General features: G+C 38.3%; 6 protein-coding genes across 8 annotated transcripts in view; 3 read left to right on the top strand and 3 right to left on the bottom strand.

The window, feature by feature from the left end:
* Nucleotides 1-707: 707 nt before the first annotated feature.
* Nucleotides 708-2,942, top strand: LOC17887988 (rhodanese-like domain-containing protein 7). The gene is made up of 5 exons (XM_006294081.2): nt 708-1,159; nt 1,321-1,572; nt 1,653-1,751; nt 2,047-2,343; nt 2,422-2,942. Exons 1-5 carry the CDS (start codon nt 773-775, stop codon nt 2,800-2,802), a joined length of 1,416 nt encoding a protein of 471 aa, XP_006294143.1. The 5' UTR covers nt 708-772; the 3' UTR covers nt 2,803-2,942.
* Nucleotides 2,943-3,091: 149 nt separating this feature from the next.
* Nucleotides 3,092-4,199, top strand: LOC111831162 (ubiquinol-cytochrome c reductase complex 6.7 kDa protein). Its single transcript, XM_023784895.1, has 2 exons — nt 3,092-3,309; nt 3,924-4,199. The coding sequence occupies exons 1-2, from the start codon at nt 3,193-3,195 to the stop codon at nt 3,978-3,980; spliced, it is 174 nt and encodes a 57-aa protein (XP_023640663.1). The 5' UTR covers nt 3,092-3,192; the 3' UTR covers nt 3,981-4,199.
* An 80-nt stretch (nt 4,200-4,279) lies between these two features.
* LOC17888817 (E3 ubiquitin-protein ligase SHPRH) lies at nt 4,280-12,487 on the bottom strand. 3 transcript variants are annotated; one of them, XM_023784893.1, is made up of 20 exons: nt 12,352-12,487; nt 11,402-12,170; nt 11,084-11,290; nt 10,835-10,896; nt 10,126-10,600; nt 9,803-10,003; nt 9,284-9,539; nt 8,976-9,207; nt 8,689-8,849; nt 8,091-8,621; nt 7,717-7,883; nt 7,248-7,464; nt 6,964-7,170; nt 6,644-6,760; nt 6,296-6,538; nt 5,858-6,059; nt 5,491-5,684; nt 5,270-5,421; nt 4,921-5,176; nt 4,280-4,815 (listed from the first exon to the last, which is right to left on the bottom strand). In XM_023784893.1, the coding sequence occupies exons 2-20, from the start codon at nt 12,166-12,168 to the stop codon at nt 4,525-4,527; spliced, it is 4,938 nt and encodes a 1,645-aa protein (XP_023640661.1). In that variant the 5' UTR covers nt 12,169-12,170; nt 12,352-12,487; the 3' UTR covers nt 4,280-4,524. The 3 variants fall into 3 exon arrangements, with proteins under 3 accessions (XP_023640661.1, XP_023640660.1, XP_023640662.1); XM_023784892.1 differs by having other exon boundaries at nt 11,360-12,170; XM_023784894.1 differs by lacking the exon at nt 12,352-12,487 and having other exon boundaries at nt 11,084-11,270; nt 11,360-11,437.
* Nucleotides 12,488-12,631: 144 nt separating this feature from the next.
* LOC17887911 (probable RNA-binding protein EIF1AD) lies at nt 12,632-13,909 on the top strand. The gene is made up of 4 exons (XM_006295036.2): nt 12,632-12,851; nt 13,061-13,136; nt 13,397-13,523; nt 13,609-13,909. Exons 1-4 carry the CDS (start codon nt 12,738-12,740, stop codon nt 13,814-13,816), a joined length of 525 nt encoding a protein of 174 aa, XP_006295098.1. The 5' UTR covers nt 12,632-12,737; the 3' UTR covers nt 13,817-13,909.
* Nucleotides 13,910-14,025: 116 nt separating this feature from the next.
* Nucleotides 14,026-18,169, bottom strand: part of LOC17889495 (thioredoxin-like protein CXXS2) — a 9,646-nt gene continuing 5,502 nt past the window's right edge. Inside the window, exons 2-6 of the mRNA XM_006293363.2 lie at nt 15,284-15,383; nt 14,982-15,139; nt 14,690-14,839; nt 14,465-14,587; nt 14,026-14,367 (exon numbers count right to left, since the gene is read on the bottom strand). Coding sequence (XP_006293425.1) covers nt 14,218-14,367; nt 14,465-14,587; nt 14,690-14,839; nt 14,982-15,020 — 462 coding nt within the window. The 5' untranslated portion in view covers nt 15,021-15,139; nt 15,284-15,383 and the 3' untranslated portion in view covers nt 14,026-14,217. The remainder of the gene's footprint in view (nt 14,368-14,464; nt 14,588-14,689; nt 14,840-14,981; nt 15,140-15,283; nt 15,384-18,169) is intronic.
* LOC17890137 overlaps nt 15,588-18,169 on the bottom strand; it is a 7,776-nt gene continuing 5,194 nt past the window's right edge. Inside the window, exon 3 of the mRNA XM_006294616.2 lies at nt 15,588-16,091. Coding sequence (XP_006294678.2) covers nt 15,822-16,091 — 270 coding nt within the window. The 3' untranslated portion in view covers nt 15,588-15,821. The remainder of the gene's footprint in view (nt 16,092-18,169) is intronic.

Consider the following 18,169-nt stretch of genomic DNA (forward strand, 5'->3'; position numbering starts at 1 on the left):
AAACTTAATAATGAAAATATATATTGAAACTGATGATGCGTTCCGGGAAAATTAACAAATCTAGTTAGTAATATTTAGCTCTTTTAAAAAAGGAAAACTAACATCTAGATATAAATTTGATTTAGGTTACATATTGAGATATTTCTTCTTACCATAATAATTACTAGCAAAATGAACAAGATCTCGGTTAAATAGAAATTCAGTCCCTCCGAGAGTATTTTTCCTTTACCTGATCCTCCCCTTTTAGAATTGGTCTTTCCTTCCCAACCGGCTAAAACCACTCGATACTTCCCGGTTATATTTTCATTGAATTAACCGGACAAAGTCCATTTCTTCAACTGTTTTGACTTAACCATTATCTTGGTAGACATGTTATAATCTTAATTACAGAATCTTAATCAACAAATAAAGCTTTTTTTGAAACGTAAGACGGTTTTTAACAGAGCAGACTCCTTTGAGCCATTGTTGTTAGGTGGTCGTGTTAGCCTATCGAGTTCGAGGAGACGTTCTTTCACCAACAAACCCTTTTTGTTAGAGCTTTATAGTTTACATAATAATATTACACAGTTTAACTATTGTATTATTTAAGTTGATTCATAAAGAAATAATTTTAAGAAGAAGAGGAATATAGTATTTGCTAAAAAACAAAAAAAAAAAGGAAGGGAAAAGGCTTAAGAATTGAGATGAATTGGTCTACAAAAAAACACCCACATTTTGGTTAACTCCGGTTTAGTTGAATTCCAAGAGTCCTGGCTTTGAATTGGGGAACCCAATGCTACGGTACTGCCACTGGAGATTTCCACCGTCCCTCGCCGCCGCTAGAATGCTCTCAGCACCACCACCGCCTCACACACACTCTACCTTCTCAAGTGGCGGCGTTGATTCGAGCTCAGTCGGTAGAAACTCCAAAACCGAGTTACTATACCCTCAATCCCAATCCCAAAATCTCTCTTCTTCTTCTTTCAAATCCACGGTAGCTTGTTCAAGCGCTGGAACTATCCGGAGAAGCATGGCTACGAATACTCAGTGCTTTTCGAGTAGACCAGAATCTAACGAGTCGGATTTAGGCTCGCTCGTTGTGGTTTCGTTCTACAAATTCGCTAATTTTCCTGACCATGCTGATTTCAGGAAGCCATTGAAGGATCTCTGCGAAGAATTGGTATGTCGTTTCTTCTATCTCTTTCCAAACTATTAGATATTTGATAGGAAAGGTTAAGTCTTTCCTCAATCTTATTGACTTAGAGTGGCTGTAATTGAGCAAGAACTTTTGTATCAGATATTTCAAGCAGTATAATAGGTAGGCTTGTCTTGTTTCACCAGCGTGTTTCAGGTGGAATCATTCTTGCACCAGAAGGGATCAATGGAAGTATCTGTGGGATTCGTGAATCAGTAGAGAAAGTATTAGCATTTATACAGACAGATGTCAGATTGAATGGTTTGAGGCAAATTGAGACACCTGTGAGTCCTGAACAAGAAGCTATTCACCATGGACATAGCAGTAGCTCTCCTCTTGCAGCTGGCGAAGATGCTCCGTTTAGATGGGATCATGTTAGGGTCAAACTCAAGAAAGAGGTGCAATTTCGTCTTTGAAGTTGAAGACTGGAGTTTTGTAGATTGTCAAGAGTTGTTTTAATTTTGAAATGTCTGTGCAGATTGTTACGCTCGGAATGCCCAGTGTGTCGCCAATTGAAAAAGTTGGAACTTATGTGAGCCCCGAAGAATGGAATGAACTGATCAGTGATCCAGAAACCGTGAGACTTCTTTTTACTATCTTGTAGCAAGTTTAGTCAAGAACAAAGAAAAATTTGGATAAAGAGTTGATAGCTATATATGTATACTTTGGACGCATATTATTTTCCTGTATTTGCCTCTGTGTTTGTGTAGCTTGCTTTCAAGTTCTGATTCACTCTGAATAGATCAATAGAGTGTTTATGAATGATAAAAATATGATCTTTTTTTTTTGTGGTTTTTACTCTTGGTAAGATGTCATAGTCGGTAGATTAATGATATAAGATCTTTTAAATTGTTAAATTACTTGTGTTTCAGGTAGTGATCGATGTGCGTAATACCTATGAGACTAGAATTGGGAAGTTTAAAGGTGCTGTAGATCCGTGTACCACAGCTTTCAGAAACTTCCCGTCTTGGGTGGAGAATCAATTTGCGTTGAAGAAAGAAGGCAATGAGATACAAGAAAATGTGGAGAAAAAGAATATTTCTGAGACCACTGATAAAGAAGACAAAACTGAAAAACCGAAGACGCTGCCACGGATTGCTATGTACTGCACAGGAGGAATCAGATGTGAGAAAGCTTCAAGCCTCCTTCTTAGCCAAGGTTTCGAAGAGGTAACGTAATACATCATCTGACCATTGAGCTGTTGATATATCAGAGGTACTTAAAAGTTCAAACCATTTTTGCATCAGGTGTATCACCTGAAAGGTGGGATATTAAAGTACCTAGAAGAAGTCCCAAAAACAGAGAGTATGTGGGAAGGCGAATGCTTTGTGTTCGATAAGCGTGTATCTGTTGAACATGGTCTAGCTCAAGGAACACATAAACTCTGCTATGGATGCAAGCAGCCTATAAGTGATGAAGACATGGAAGCTCCAGAATACGAGTATGGAGTTTCTTGTCCTTACTGTTACTCCAAGAAATCCGAAGAGGAGAAAGAAAGAGCAAGAGCAAGGCAGACACAATTTGATGAATGGGGGGTAATTGGTGGTCCTGACAAGGGTCGTCGACCTGCCACTAAACCAGATAGTCCAAGGAAGAAGATTAATGCAAAGCTTGGTTCTTCGATATAGAATGATGTTCTGATTGTTTGGATATTTGATAGTTGCTTTGTTCTTCCTCTTGAAACCAAATATATTGCATTGTTGCATTCGGGAGTTTAAACGCTAATCAACAACAAAGGAAATAATCTTGAATCTCTTTTGGAGTTTTATACCAGTTCTAAGCAAATAAAGAAAAAAAAAGGAAAAAAGAAAGTAAACAAACGGCAGGTTGTTCAAGTTTGCACGTGAGACGGCATGAAGTGTAAAATTGACGTTTGACTAGGTCGAGAAGCTCTCATTTAATGTCAAAAAATTCCTGGAATTGATTCATCGTCATTTCGGTAAGGATCTTTTGTGTGGGGTTTGATCGAAAATTTGAAAGCGAAGGAGAAGGAGAGAGCGAGAGAGATCGAAGCAGTAATGGCAGGAACAGCTGGTTTGCTCAAGGCCGTGAAGCCAAAGATCCAAACGGTGAATATCCAAGCCGCCGCTGGATGGGGAATCGCCGCCGCAGCCGGCGCTATCTGGGTCGTCCAAGTAAGCCATCTCAATCTTTTGTTCTCCGACCATAGATCATTTTAGCTAGCTCTATCCTCAAATTGGGTTTCCTGATGTGGGATCTCTCCTTAGCTTATATGTTTATGTATCTGGTAAAATTGCTGGCTTGATTTGGACGGAAGCTGAAATTTTCATAATTGATGAACATCTTTATAGTTTGGTACTTGCCTCGACCTTGGTAGATGGGTATCTCTAATTCTATGAGCATCATTGCATAGATACATATAATTGCAATTCATGAAAGGGATTGATTCGATTTGGTGATAAATGGATATATTATATGTATACTCGAACTGGTGATTAAAACTTCTCCAATCTGTTTTCCATGAACAAATTGATTTCGATTTCATACAGATCTAATCTTTACCTTCTCATCATAACAAGAATCGAATTGAGCTAATTTCAAACTGATACATGAGTTTAGTTTCCTTGTTGTGTTTACATCTTTCTGTACAAGTTGTCCTGACAGTCACAGTGTGCTAATCTGTGGTTTGTTATGAAAGAGATTAGGCCCTTTTAAGCTCATGACCCTTTAATTTTTTACTGATCTTCTTTTCTAAACTCATTTTGTTTTCTCTTCTTTATTGTTACAGCCATTTGATTGGATAAAGAAGACATTCATTGACCCACCCCCAGCTGAAGACAAGTGAGAAACCACCAGAATCCAAGACAAAGTGAAGATTTTTCCAGTTTCCAAGTTTGTTATCGCCTCTATGGGGTGGAGCTGAATAATTTTTTTTGGTTCTTTTCTGGGGCATTGTGTTTTCGTTTCTTCAATGTAGTAGACTGACGTGTCTTCTCAGATGTTGTTATAACACAAGAAAAGCACATACTCTCAAGTTATTTGAAAAGAGAACCAATTTTGCATTTTTCATATATTCTTATTTTTATATAGAAGATCATAGACAAGAGAGTTGTGATGATGGAGATTGCTGTGATCAAGAGCAGATTTTGAAATGGTTATTATGGATATCGAAGTCCTAACGCAATATCTGTTGTAATACAATGAATAAATTGAAATAAAAATTTCTTATTCTTTGCCTAAAAAGCCTGCTAATCCTACGTAATGAATGTAGTTGACAAGTTGACAACACAAGAGAAACAGCTTATGTTTCGACTGCATCTTTCTTCACCATCTTATGTACAGATAGCAAGACGCTCCAACGAACACTTAGCTGGAACCTTTTTTCATGATCATGATGCATTTGTGGTTGACGAGGATGCAATACTTTCCTTCATCCTCCTCTCGGCTGCTAATGCTGCAGCAACTGAGGGCGGTAGATCTCTCAGATTCTTCTCTCTCTCTTCCAGGTGTTCTTCCATTTCTGCTGTTTCTGCTGCTGGTGAAGCAAATAGAGATTCGAGATCTCTTAGTGTCAAGAACTGTTGATCTTGATTCTTTGTATTCCTGCTGCTGAATGAACTTAAGTTCATATTCTTATTTCTGTTCAGTTTGTAGATGCTTTCTTCCACTGTGCCCGTTACCTGGTTCCACAGAGATATAGAGTTCAAGATCAAAGTGAATCACACATCAGGTAGGATCTTGAAGCTGTACAAGACCAAGGTAGCAAACAGAGCAGATACACGAACCAGGAAACGATGAACTAGAGTAGGTTTCTCTTGCCCAATCCGGTGAACACGACCCACAGCTTGCGCTTCCGCAGCCGGATTTAGAAGCGGCTCCACCAGAATAACGTGCTCTGCTTCTAGAAGATTAAGACCGTTGGCACCATGCTGCACCAAAAGCAGTAGGACTTGAATCGATGTTGCCTCCTTTTGATGGGAGTTTGTCTTTTGGGTATCTTTCTCAAATTCCTTGAATTTGCTAATGGCTGTATGTGATTTCCTGCATTCCCGTGGAAATAAAGTCACATAAATTCCTTAGGTTACCTATGTGCCACTTTTGATGGATTCCTCATTAAAGTTCTCACTACATTACCTGCCTCCTTTCATCCGGATGAAGGTGATGCTATTGGCAGTAAAGGCATGTTCTAACACATCAAGAACATCTTTCCAGCTGGAAAAAACAAGCACCTTCGCTTGTGGGTCACTTGACTTTATCCATAAGATTCTTCTAGTAACAGCTTCGATCTACCCAAAAACAATAGATGAGAGAAGAAGTAATTTTTGTGAACTAATCTTAGAAGCAAGGAGACTAACCTTTGTTCCATATGAACCTTGAACCACCAATGATGCTTCATTGTCTTTGTGATCTTGATCTGATGAAGAACTGTTTCGTCTGTCATCAGCATATGCAATATTTCTAACATCTGTATGCTGCCTGCATATTGGACACATCACCCACTTTTGCAGCGTTTCATGAACTGATTTGCGCTCAGTCATAGCAAAAAAACCTGTGTCAAAGAACACAAAGAAGTGCATATTGTTAACGTTCTGAAGTTTGGTTCAGGAAGATGCATTAAATAGACATCAATCCTTCGAAGTTTAGTACATTAACAAAACAGAAAAAAAAAACGCTTATAATTTGAAGGTGAGAAACAAACAATCAAAAGGTCAAAGTAATTACAGTTACAGCAAGTGGAATGCCCGCACTGGAAAACCATCTTCTGATTCCGTAGAATTTCTTGACAAATCGGGCATGCTTCATCTCGCTTAAGCAGGTTTTCGCCTTCCTGTTCTACAGGATCTGAAGCCTTAACTGTTTCATGTATTGGTGAGGAACAATCTGAACTCTCGAATTCTTGTTTCTGTTTGGATTTGATCAAACCCTGAAACAGAAAAAGATTTTTAATATATTATACAAAGTCAAAGTAGAGAAGAATCCAAAGGCTCAAACCCTCCCTCCCCCACACAAAAAGAAATTTAATCGCAAATACATATGAAGTTTCTTGTGAATGTTGACTCTTCATGTAAGCTTCTAGATAGTAAGACAGAAAAATATGACTTCTCTGCGTGATATAAATAGGATGTCAGGGTAATAACAACACCAAGGTTACAGATTTACCTTCAAATAGCGAAGTTTCCCTTTTATACTAAGCAACGAGGATTGAGCCATAAATTTTTCATTTGTGTTCAGTACACTAGCAACATCTAACTCATCCTGGCTCAAAGCATAGATTGATGTGTCATCTTCAGATTGTCTAAGCTGTAGTCTCATTGTTGACATGTTAATCTCATCGTAGGCGCATAGGAGTTGAGCTTGAGCCCTAGCCAAGGCCCTTGCATGTGCATATTCCTTTCTCATCACCTTAATTAGATAAGAAAAATTGGAAATGTCAGAACTTGTTAAAAAAATTAAGGATTAATTTTCACTTCTCCAAGTAAGCGAAGAAGAGATCTTGTGGGCAATAACCTCAAGGGTATGCAAATGTCTTGTGGCTGTCGATTTGCTTTCCCTATCTAAATAAGACTTACAATGGTTTCTTATCACTCCAAGAACTATTTCCGTCTCAGATGGAGATTTTGAAACCTATGAAAAGAACATAAGAGAAATTTGTATCAGACCCAGACGAGCATTACAAAACCATATGATCTGTGACATTTCAAAAGGTTTTAAACAAAAGAGGAGGAACATAGAACGCCAAACATAAATGTGGTTATACTTTCTTGTCAGTAATGAATTCAACTACTTACTGGAATAATACCAAACCCAAACTAGATCAAGTAACTTACAACCACAGCGTCACCAGCATTTCTTTTGGTGGGTTCCTCATTATCATCACGAGGTACATTTAAATCCTTGTTTCTTGATGACAAACCAATAAAGAAAAAATTAAGGGCAGATTTCTTCTTTTGCAAATAAACTATCTCTTCAGCAGCAGCAACTTCCATTACTCCCCTACGAGATTTGTTAAGACGGAAAAGCCTAGCCTGGTATTCCTGGACATGGTGATGGTGGCAGCTAATATTAACATCAATTAAACTTCACATAAGCGCAAAAGCAAAAGAGAGCAAACCTGGAAGAGTTCATCTAGCTCGCAATGAATACATGTGGGGCCATCATCCTTTGAATAGCAATACTTGCAGTTGGCAGCACGCTCAATATCCTCCATTTTTGGATTCTCCATGGTCTGGTCAATTTCTAGAATCCTATCTATCACTTTCTTTCTAGAGCTTTCCAGTATATCCATACAAGTCTGCAGATGAAGTTTCATGGCATGTATAGTTCTGAAGCTGGAATAAGGAATTAACAAGTTAGTTCTTAATGTACTCTGTTATGAGCTTCTAATAAAGCTAATTTAATAATATTGCAGACACATGTGAGTTAATTTGTCACATGTAGAAAATAATTCCTCATAATAAAGATCAACAGACTTTGTCCAAAAAAAAGTATAAATAACAATCAGACGACATTCTGTAACTAAAGGTTGAAACGTTCTCTTTCAACAACAAAGCTCATGAAACTGCAAATTTTTAAGCACTAACCGAGAAGTCGCTCTGGAGGAGCTCGAATTGTCGATGCCTCCATGGATGGCCTCTTCAATCTTCCTAATCAACTCACTAGAGAAGTCTTTCTGTTGTTCACCAAGTTGCAGGGCATCCAACCACCAAACTGAACGTTGCTTTCCTATATAGCTCATTGACTCGGAAGCCTTGAAAGTTTTTTTGACTATTTAGCATTGTGACACAGAGCGAGCTCCAGGAAAATAGGTGATGGCTCAATATTTAACGTGGTTGAGCTTGAAACTTAATTTAAGTACATTATACTAACACTTTGGCAAAGGGTACAAGTAGCGTTTTGACATTAACAAAAAAAGAAAAGAAATATAAACATTATCAAATCATTTTGTGCAAAATACCTGATTGTAGGACTTTCTGAATTCCTGCTGAGCCGCAGAAAGCCTTGAGTTGAATGAGGATAGATACTTAACTTTCAATGTGTCGCAAACTATATCCAGAGTTTTGCACTCTTCATAATACTCTCCATCCTTCTTTAAATTATTATCTGGAGCAACGGCTTCAAACCGCTGTGCTGCTTCTGAAGAATCATGAGTTAAACTCTCGAGCTGATTGATTCTTTGCCTTTTCGATGCCCGATAATGATCATCATCATTTTCATCTATTTTAGTTTTAGGCCTTCCTGACGCAGTACTGTTGCTTCCGGCCATTGGTAGTATCTCAGCTAAGTTGTGAAGAATGTGAATATTTAACAATGTATCAAGACGAAAATCCTCGGCGTGCTCTTCAGTTACATTTAATGCTTCCTTGTATAATGATACTGCTTCGGAAAATTCTTGCTTAAGCATGGCAATAGCAGCAATCCCATTTAATGCAACGATTAACGCTCTGAGAGCTTCCTCTCCCTCTTTCTGGGTCTTTTTAACAAGGACCTAAGAAAAAACTTATATTAGCACAAATTACTAACAAACATCAAACTGCTAAATCATGCAAACTCACCATTAGAATTTCTTCCATGGTCATTGGAGTTTGTTGCAATGAACGTAAACCTGAACTTCCTACTTGAGGGTGGCAGCAAGCTTGGCGCAATTTCAAGAGTGAGTTCAACAGTTTTTCAGCTTCCGCATGAGTGATTAAAGGATTATCAGAAGAAGTATGACCTGTACTCATCACAAGTGGGAGAAAATTTTTAGCAGCCAGTACAGAAAGAGCCTTCAAATTTCCGAGAGAAAATTATAAGGACAAAGGTGGAAAGTGCAGAAGACACTATTCGCCCCACATGGTACCTCTTTTAAGAATATCACGTTTCAAAGTTTCTATAACTTCACGGGCATAACTCACACAAGTTTCATGCTGTCTACTGTAGAAGTGTTCTTCAATTGCAGAAAATTGGAGCCACGAGACGCATTCTTCTTGAGGTGGAAGTTGCAACTCATCAGCGACATGGACTTTTGAAGAACGCCACATAACTTGCTTGAAAAATTGATGCGTAAATTCCATAGCCTTTGCGTCTCGTCTCTGAACAAAGCAAGAAGGTTGTTAGCCAAGAAAACCCATAAAAGGTAAGAAAATGGACTATTTTTGTCTGCTTAACCTCATATGGGTCTCTTATAACTTCAGTCCACCATCTTGAAACATCAAAAGGAACTGCTTTAAGGAACCTTAACAGTCCAGATAAGTCATCAAGTTTGCGTTGTATAGGAGTTCCAGTGATACACCAACGGTGTTTGGTATATAATCTCAATGCCATCTCTGTTGCAGCAGCTGCATTGCTCTCCACCATCTGGGCCTCATCCAAGCAAATCCTCCACCAGAATATTCTGGTAAGTGGAGTAGGAATAACAGGGTACCTATCACACAATACAAAATCTTTACTCATCTTTCCGAAAGCTTTACAATTGCATGAAACCAAGAGATAAAGCAACAATCCTATCAGATTAAAGTTCGTGTTGTTCAAAATGGCGCGTCTGAGTACATGAGTGTGAAACTAATCCATATTGGAAAAATCTATAAAATGTTTTAATAATACATTTTCTTCAATATATCATGTACGACCAAGTTCATCATACAATGAAACTGCGAGGTACAAGAATCCTAAAATCAGTAATCGCACCTTTTGTGGAATCTAAGAGAGTGCCGGTCACCATCATGCCTGTCGAAATCATGTGTCAAGTCCTCTCTGAGGACATCATATGTAGTTAAAACAATGTCGGCATTGAGGAGTTCAGTGATGTCAATCATAGGTTCTTCAGAGAGTGAGGCATTCCTCACACCTTCATAGATACATGTTACGAGTGAGCCCAAGCGTGTATGCCTACAACAGGACAGATGAAAGAAGGAAAGAAGACTTACATTATATGATGCGAAGACAAAAAAGTTAAATAGAATCACGTCAAGTGAAAAATCATCTTATTAAGTTTTCCTCTAATCTGATACCGTGTAATCTCGGAATGCCATTGTGATAATATTGGAGCTGGACAGACAATAAGAGTGGCACCCGTAGAGATGGGAGAGGCAGTGACTTGTAGAAGTTCAGTGCACAATTGGCAGATGTATTCACCTTGTCTGACAATAATTTCCGTTGCATCCTTTTTGGTCTTCTTTTGAGATACTTTTTCATCAACATGTTGACTAGCCTTCTTACCTTTCCCTTTAGGAGAATAACCTACACAATCGGCATGCTGCCAAGCATCACAAAGGTCACACTGTACCCAAACTCCTTTGTATTTGCGACTTTCACTGACAGCTCCACATATGCACTCAACACGTTCTCTTTTCAATCTTTTCAAACCAGTGTTCCAATCATCAGTAACTGTTGGCACGTTAGACACAGATATTTCATCCTCAGCTGGTTTTCGATGAGAAAAGATGCAAGCAAGTAGTTCAACCGTTTTTCCCAATCCCATTTCATCTGCAGCATTCAAAACTTACCACATTAAGAATGAAATATCAGCAAATTAACAAAAGATAAATGCATGAGCAGTTGAGAGGTAGACAATGCCAGATACAACATCTAGCACAAACTTGAAGCATATATTTCCGAAATTTTTCTTCATGAAAGCAAGTCAAACAAAATTATCCTCATTAATAATTTTCTAATAATATATTACATGGACGCAAAATGAAGCTGCAATACTTGTCATACCAGCAAGAATACCGCCTGGAATTCGAGGTGAAAAATATTCTGGAGTCAATGAGATATTCCCACTAAAAACAACCAAACCATGACAAACGGATCAGATCAAATTAAGTTCTTCTGTAAATGGTGGAACTTTACTGAGAAGAACTTATACTATTTGTTGTACATTGAGAGGAGCTTATAGTTCAGATGAAATAAAAAGGATCGAATCGAAGACAAAAAAAAAGGAGATCACTTAGATTCTTTTCTACTAACCTGAACGGGTTAAAGAACATTTTTTTAGCAGAGTCAAGGAATCCCACGGCGAGAGACAAAGGTGAAATGAATTGGTTGTCTTCCTTGTCTCCCCATGTTATTGGATCTCCTCTCTCTCGCTGAACCATCCAATAAGCTGCACGTCGTTGGTATGGCTTAAGTTCTGGGAGCAAATCATTTATGTCATCTTCAAGCATCGCATTCGTCCTGAATCAATTAAGGAAACACTCAGACATTAGCGCACAAAAATAAGAAAGATAAACTTTGCTTACTCACTTTGATGGCTTTATGGCTTCATAAAAAGTAGCAGCATCAAACCTAGACTGCTTACGAGAGTCCAAAGTTTCAGCTTCCGACACGACTGATGACTCAATTTCCTTCACGTTTAGTTGTGTCCCATACCTAGCCTCTGATGTCATAACCTCTGGCCTCAACCAAGACATGACGTGAATCATACTCTTTTTCCATATTTGCCTCGTATTCTCAAGAAGCGAATCACAGGCATCAAAGGCCTGCTGAAGCATCTCAACTCTAACTCTAGGAGACAACAAGCCCTGATTACCCGGCACGAGCCTTAAAGTCAAGAACTTGATACTTGCCAAATGAGCAAGACCTGAAACCCCTTCACCTGGACCATCAAAACTAGCAGACCAAATCACTGAGCCAGCCACATCATCAGACACCTTATTATCAACCAATTCCAAAGTTATATCACTGGCAGACAATACCGGCCAATGACCAAGCTTAATCCGATCAACAAAACTGGTCACATTACATAGCCGAAACCGTAATGAGCAATCAATATCATGATCAATCTCAACGGATGGGACTGTACTACTATTTCCTACACCTTCTCTAAAACTCAAATTCGTTAGAACAGCTTCAGCTAAATCAAAGTGGTACTGCTCTGAAGTTCGACTACTTAAACCTATGTTCACATAATAAGGCTTGTCAATATCTTCAACAATCTTTTCTCCAGAGCCCTCAGCTTCGTCGTCGGGTAATTGCTTCCTATCTGATTCAGAACCAGTTTGAGTGATCAAACCCACTGAACGTTGTGGCTTGGATTGTTTTCTCCTACCCATCACTGCAAAAAAACAAAAATATAGACCTCATTAGTGAGGAGACAAATTCAGAAACAAGCTAGAAACTCTATGCAATATCAACATTTCATAGCTTAAAAACAGATACTTTATGCAATTTCAAAATATGATTCACACGAAAACAAACTCAGGTTACATTGAAATAAAGAAAACACAATTCCAAACCTGTGAAGTGAAAGAGTGTTCGTTAAAATTTCAGGGAATACGAATCGGCAGAGACGCTGGAGGAGTGGAAACTAAGCGCCGGGGAAGATTTATAGACCACCGCATGATTGTATTTATAACGAAACTTTCCGGTTTATCTGCAAATTCGTGTGCACCGACGTGGCTGTAGTGACAATAATGCCCTCAAATTATAAACTAAAATAACAAAACTACCCTCGTTGAACAGAACAACTTTTCTTCTTTATTGTGCTTCTCTATAGGAACTGGTGCGATTCTACTAAAACGGCTCACGACTGCAAAACCCTAATCTCTTTTGATATTTTGGTTGTAATTTTGTTGTTAGAATTTTGTGGTTTTTTGGAATTTGAGTTAAAGAGTTAGGAAAGATGAACAGAGGAAGAAGGAATCTGAAACAAGCGGCGTCCGAGCAGGATTTCACGCTTGAGGAATGTCAAAGCATTGCCCAAGTCGTCTCTCTCAGAGGTTCCAATCAAATTGAGGTAAAAAGAAACGCCTTTTTTGTTTGGGTTTCTATAGTCTATGCAATCTCACAAATTCGTTGCGTTTTTTTCATTGGATTTTTCTTTCTGTGGATTGACGTAGTTTGTAACGTATGTACTGAATTAAAAGTTTGGAATTTTTACTTTCCTTTCATGTTATAGATTTAGACCAGCTACAGTTTTCAATTGATTTGTTGTCTCTTTTGAAGATAATGGATGCAAAAGGAGAGAGCTCATTAGCTTTGTTTCCAGCCAAGTTTCGTGAGAGCATGTGGATCAGACGAGGTAAAACTTTGGTGCTTTTATAAACAATGTTACTCGATTCTTCTCTCAGGCTTGTTCAAACAGAGGAAAGGAACAGGGAAACATCAAATCGAGCTTAGTGTTATTACTAGTTTATGCTGTGTCTCAGTCTTCTTCTTACATCTTTCCTTACGATCTAGATTTTAATCATTCTTGTAATTAGTTAGATTTACTGCATGATTTGATGCTGATTGCAGGAGTTTGAGATGGTGTTTTTGTGTTGTTGCTACACTGATTTGCAGGAAGCTTTGTAGTGATTGACCATACAGGAAAGGAAAAGGCTCAAGAGTCTGGCAGCAAAGTTACATCTATTGTCTGTAAAGTTCTATTTTTTGAGCAAGTCCGTCTTCTTCAGAAGTCTCCAGATTGGTAGAGCTTCTTTCTTTTGCTCTGTATGAATGACATTTAAATTTGAGCAACATAGCTCATGTTAGTTTGGACATGGTGAATGCAGGCCGGAAATCTTCAAAGATACTAAACCAATTCCAGCTGACGAAAGCTCTCAAATACCCATTCCACCGCAAGAAAATGATGGTGAAATTGATTCTAGTGATGATGATGATGATGGCATGCCCCCATTGGAAGCAAACACAAATAGATTGAGACCTTTTGGAGTGCAGTGTGATGCAGAAACAGATTCAGGGTCAGATTCTGATTCATAGCTTATTTGCGAGCTGTATCTTATTAACAGTATGTAACCAACACAGAGCTGCTGAAAAGCAGAGTTTTGCTTTGCAATAAAATTGATTTAGATCTATGTGGCTCAGTAAATGTCTCAGAGAATAGCCCTTGCATCTCTTGCAATTCTTGATCAGTCTTCGAAAGAGTCAGAAGAGTATAAAATAAATATAAATATGTAAAAAGACGACTAAAAATCTTGAGTAACTCCAAATGTTATTAAGGCAACTATTAACATACAATAATTAGAGCCATGTCTACGATTGAGATTAAAATTACAAGAATGCATCAAAGTTAACCGAACAAATCTCAGGTGATACTGTCATAATCTGCAAACAACTACTGGAAACCGTTTCTTTGTTCCGACATGGAAACTAGAATACAGTTAAGATTGTCTGAGAAGGAGATCTGCAGCTGCTGCAGTTTTCTTCTGAAGCTCTGCAGCATCGCCACCTACAAGTTTATCCATTTGCCTCCCATCCTTAAGGAACACTACTGTTGGAGTTGCTTCCACGTTCCATTCATTACGAAATTCCTGTTTTACACATATGTTAACCCCCAAATATCTCAGTTGTGAGCTCCCATCTTCACATGAAATCATTCAAAGGAACAGAAGTTTTTTGGTTACTTACAGCGAGCTCTTCAACGTCTATAGTAACAAATATCATTGAGGTGTATGTGGACGCAAGCTCATGGTATATCGGTTCTATTTCTTTACTAGGTAAACACCACGAAGCCTTGAAATTCACTACAAGCTATTTCATGTTAGAAAGAATCAGATCATATCGAGCTATTTGCAGAGGAAGACTGTATAAAACAAAAAAGAAGAGACAAATCGTAGGAGGGAGAGAGCTTACAATTTTGCCATTCCTTTTAGCTTCTGTCATCTTCTCCTCCCACTTCTCGATTCTACTTACGGGATGGACCATCCCTTTTATATAGCAGGATTTTTTGCTCCAAGCTTGAGTCCTGTTCCTGCTGCTGCAACAGCATATACATGACCACACCTGTTTAAGAACAAGAGAGTTTCTATCACCATTTTTCATCTGAAGCTGCACAAGGCTTATTTGAACAGTTTTTCCATATAAATTTGCCAATTAGTTTTGACATGATCTCCTAACGCTTCAATCCTGAGGGTAAAAATCTTACCTTTCTACAACAAGGATTTCTTGTACAATGATTCCCCATTAACTCTTTACAAGACCAAAGCCTGATTTCTTGTATAATGATTCCCCATTAACTCTTTACACGACCAAAGCCTATCACCATTAGTTCTTGTACAATGATTCTGGGGGATCATTAGCTCTCTGAATCAACAGCACAAATAAAAACCCTTTTCCTCAATATTAACAAATGCCAAACAGAAAAGGAGAAAACTACAGATGGATAGGAATATAAATGAAGGACCTATCTATTTAGGGTTGATAAAGAAGAAAATGATAATGGATTACCTTTAGGTCCTGCCAACTTCAGATTGTTCTTGCCTCATAATTGGTTTCAGCCTCAAAGCAAGGAACAAAAGATAAAGCAGAGATCAAGATCAAAAAATTTCTGTGAAAAGAAATTCAGAAACATCAGCAAGAAAGATCCAGAGAAGGTTCAATTTAATCAACAAAACATCTCTTTTTGGGTTAGTAACATCATACATGCGATGGGAAATTGGTTTTGATTAACAATAACTATTAGCTAATTTGGTAGACCAGAAACTGGTTAAAGACAAACATATAATATGACTCAAACGACGGTATACTCTTGTGTTGCCTATGTTGTGCATTTATTAAGCTTAAACCGGTGAAAACATGACAAAGTTGTAAACCAAAAGATTTCATAGCACAGGCTGCATCCTCGCATGAAGAATAAGTAATCACAATAGCATCCTCTGATAACATAGCCAGGGAAAATTATTTCTCAAAAGTTAGCCAAAAAAACTGGGTTTTGAAAAGATTCATGGAGTTGTTTTTATATCTCTTCTGGGGAAGAAAATATGACTTATAAGCCTTCTTTTTCGAGCTTTTTTATCTCTTCACGATGCTTTCTTTCGGCTTCTTCTTGAAGTTCTCTTTCAGCGTCTTCTTCTTCCTCAATTCTGTCAAGATTATCGAACTCCTTAGTTGCTGCCATGGCTTTCACAACAGGGTCTCTTAACACAGAGATTAAACCACCACCAACTCTGTACTCTTCTTCATCACCAATCAGAAATAACCGTTGGTCTGTACCAGAAGCCATTGGAATATCTACCGCCAAAAGCTTCATGTCATACTGAAGAAACAGACAGAGGAACATGAAACAGTTGACCAAAATTCAAAATATATGGGGCATAACTGGTAAAAGGGATTCTCTGACATGACAAAATGAAAGACCTAAGTAACCAGAGAGACAACCGGAATGTCATGTATTGTCAGTATCCACTTGTTAAATATACAAGCCTACAGTTTTAAGTGAAGCATATTGCGCTTATTAACATATAATGTTTATATTGTATACTTAGAATAGGATAAGGTTTCCTTTAGCTTATTCCTACTCTTAATATACATGTACATATAAATACTCTTGTACAGTCTTATGATTCATTAATGAGAATTCTATTCTTTCATATCAAAGTGTTAATATGGTATCAGAGCACTAAACTCTCTCTACACTTTGTAACAAACTTTTCTCATTCTCACTCACTCATCTCAAACCGAGTCAACTCAGTCATCCATGGCGTCGTGAGCTTCGTTCAGCTACGATTTGTCCTCTGAGCTTCGTTTACTTCTCTTCATCGATCGATTTAATCAATGAGTGCTTCAAATCGTCATCTGTTTTCAATCTTTTTCAAAAATTTCACCAATCTTCTTCATTCGTTTCTCACTTCCGCTACTCTCATTCTTTTCTTTCTTCTCTTGATTCATCTTCATTTCTCTTGATTCGATCTTTTCTTGGCATTTTCTCATCTTGGAATTCAATAATCATGACAACTCAAACATCCACTCGTGATTCAACTCGTGATTCAACTCGTGATTCAACTCGGACTACTACGACGGATCAGTATGATAATCCGTACTTCTTGCATAATTCTGATCACGCAGGTATGTCAATCGTTTCTGATCGACTTTCAACCGGAGCTGAGTTCTATTCTTGGCGTAGATCTGTTAGAATGGCGCTTAATGTGCGAAATAAGCTTGGTTTTATCGATGGAACGATACCAAAACCTGCAGAAGACCATCGAGATTTTGGATCTTGGTCGCGATGCAATGACATTGTTACTACTTGGATTATAAATTCTGTTGATAAGCAGATTGGACAGAGCTTGTTATACATCTCTACTGCTGAGGGAATTTGGAAAAATCTAATGGCAAGATTCAAGCAAGATGATGCACCAAGGGTGTATGAGATAGAGCAGAAGCTTTGCTCGATTCAACAAGGTTCAATGACCATTGCTTCTTATTACACAGCATTGGTAACATTGTGGGAAGAATACAAAAATTATGTGGAATTGCCGATTTGTACTTGTGGAAGATGTGAATGTACTGCAGCAGCACTTTGGGAAAAATTGCAGCAAAGAAGCAGAGTAACAAAATTTTTGATGGGGCTGAATGAATCTTATGAATCAACTAGGAGACACATTCTGATGTTAAAGCCTATCCCCAATCTTGAAGATGTTTTTAACATGGTTGTCTCTGATGAAAGACAGAAGTCTATCAAGCCAAAGCCAGAGGGAATGGTATTTCATGCTTCTGATAATATGCAGGGTTATCAAGCTCCATCTCCGAATCAAATGATATATCAAGGTCTATCGGATAATAGTGCATATGCTGCAGTCTACAACAATAGTAGCTATCGACCCCGGCCATCATCACGTCCTATGTGCACACACTGTGGACAGGCTGGTCATGTTGTTCAAAAATGCTTTAAGTTGCATGGTTATCCCCCAGGATACATCCCTGGTTTCAAAAGCACATTCTCTGGATATCAAGCACCACAACAACAACGACCACAAACATCTTTTCAAGCTCCTACTTCATCATATCAGTATCGAGGACAGTCTACTACTACTGCTGCACGGCCATCGTCTCATGCTGTTGCAAATGTCATGACTGATGCTGCTTCGACCTCGAATACTCCACCAATAAATTTTGATGTCAGCACATTGAGCAATGATCAGGTTCAGACATTGATACAACAACTGAATGCACAGGTTCATGTTTCAGAGAGTTCAATTCCATCTGCTAAGGCTTCTATCACTGAACATGGTGCTATGTCTATCCAATCCTCAGCTGGTATCAATTCTTTTCCTTCTTTTCCATCCATTTTTCCATCCACATCTCTTCGATTTGAGAATAATAAACTCACATTTC

Source organism: Capsella rubella, unplaced genomic scaffold (assembly GCF_000375325.1).
Source record: "Capsella rubella cultivar Monte Gargano unplaced genomic scaffold, Caprub1_0 scaffold_4, whole genome shotgun sequence".
Classification (NCBI taxonomy): domain Eukaryota; kingdom Viridiplantae; phylum Streptophyta; class Magnoliopsida; order Brassicales; family Brassicaceae; genus Capsella; species Capsella rubella.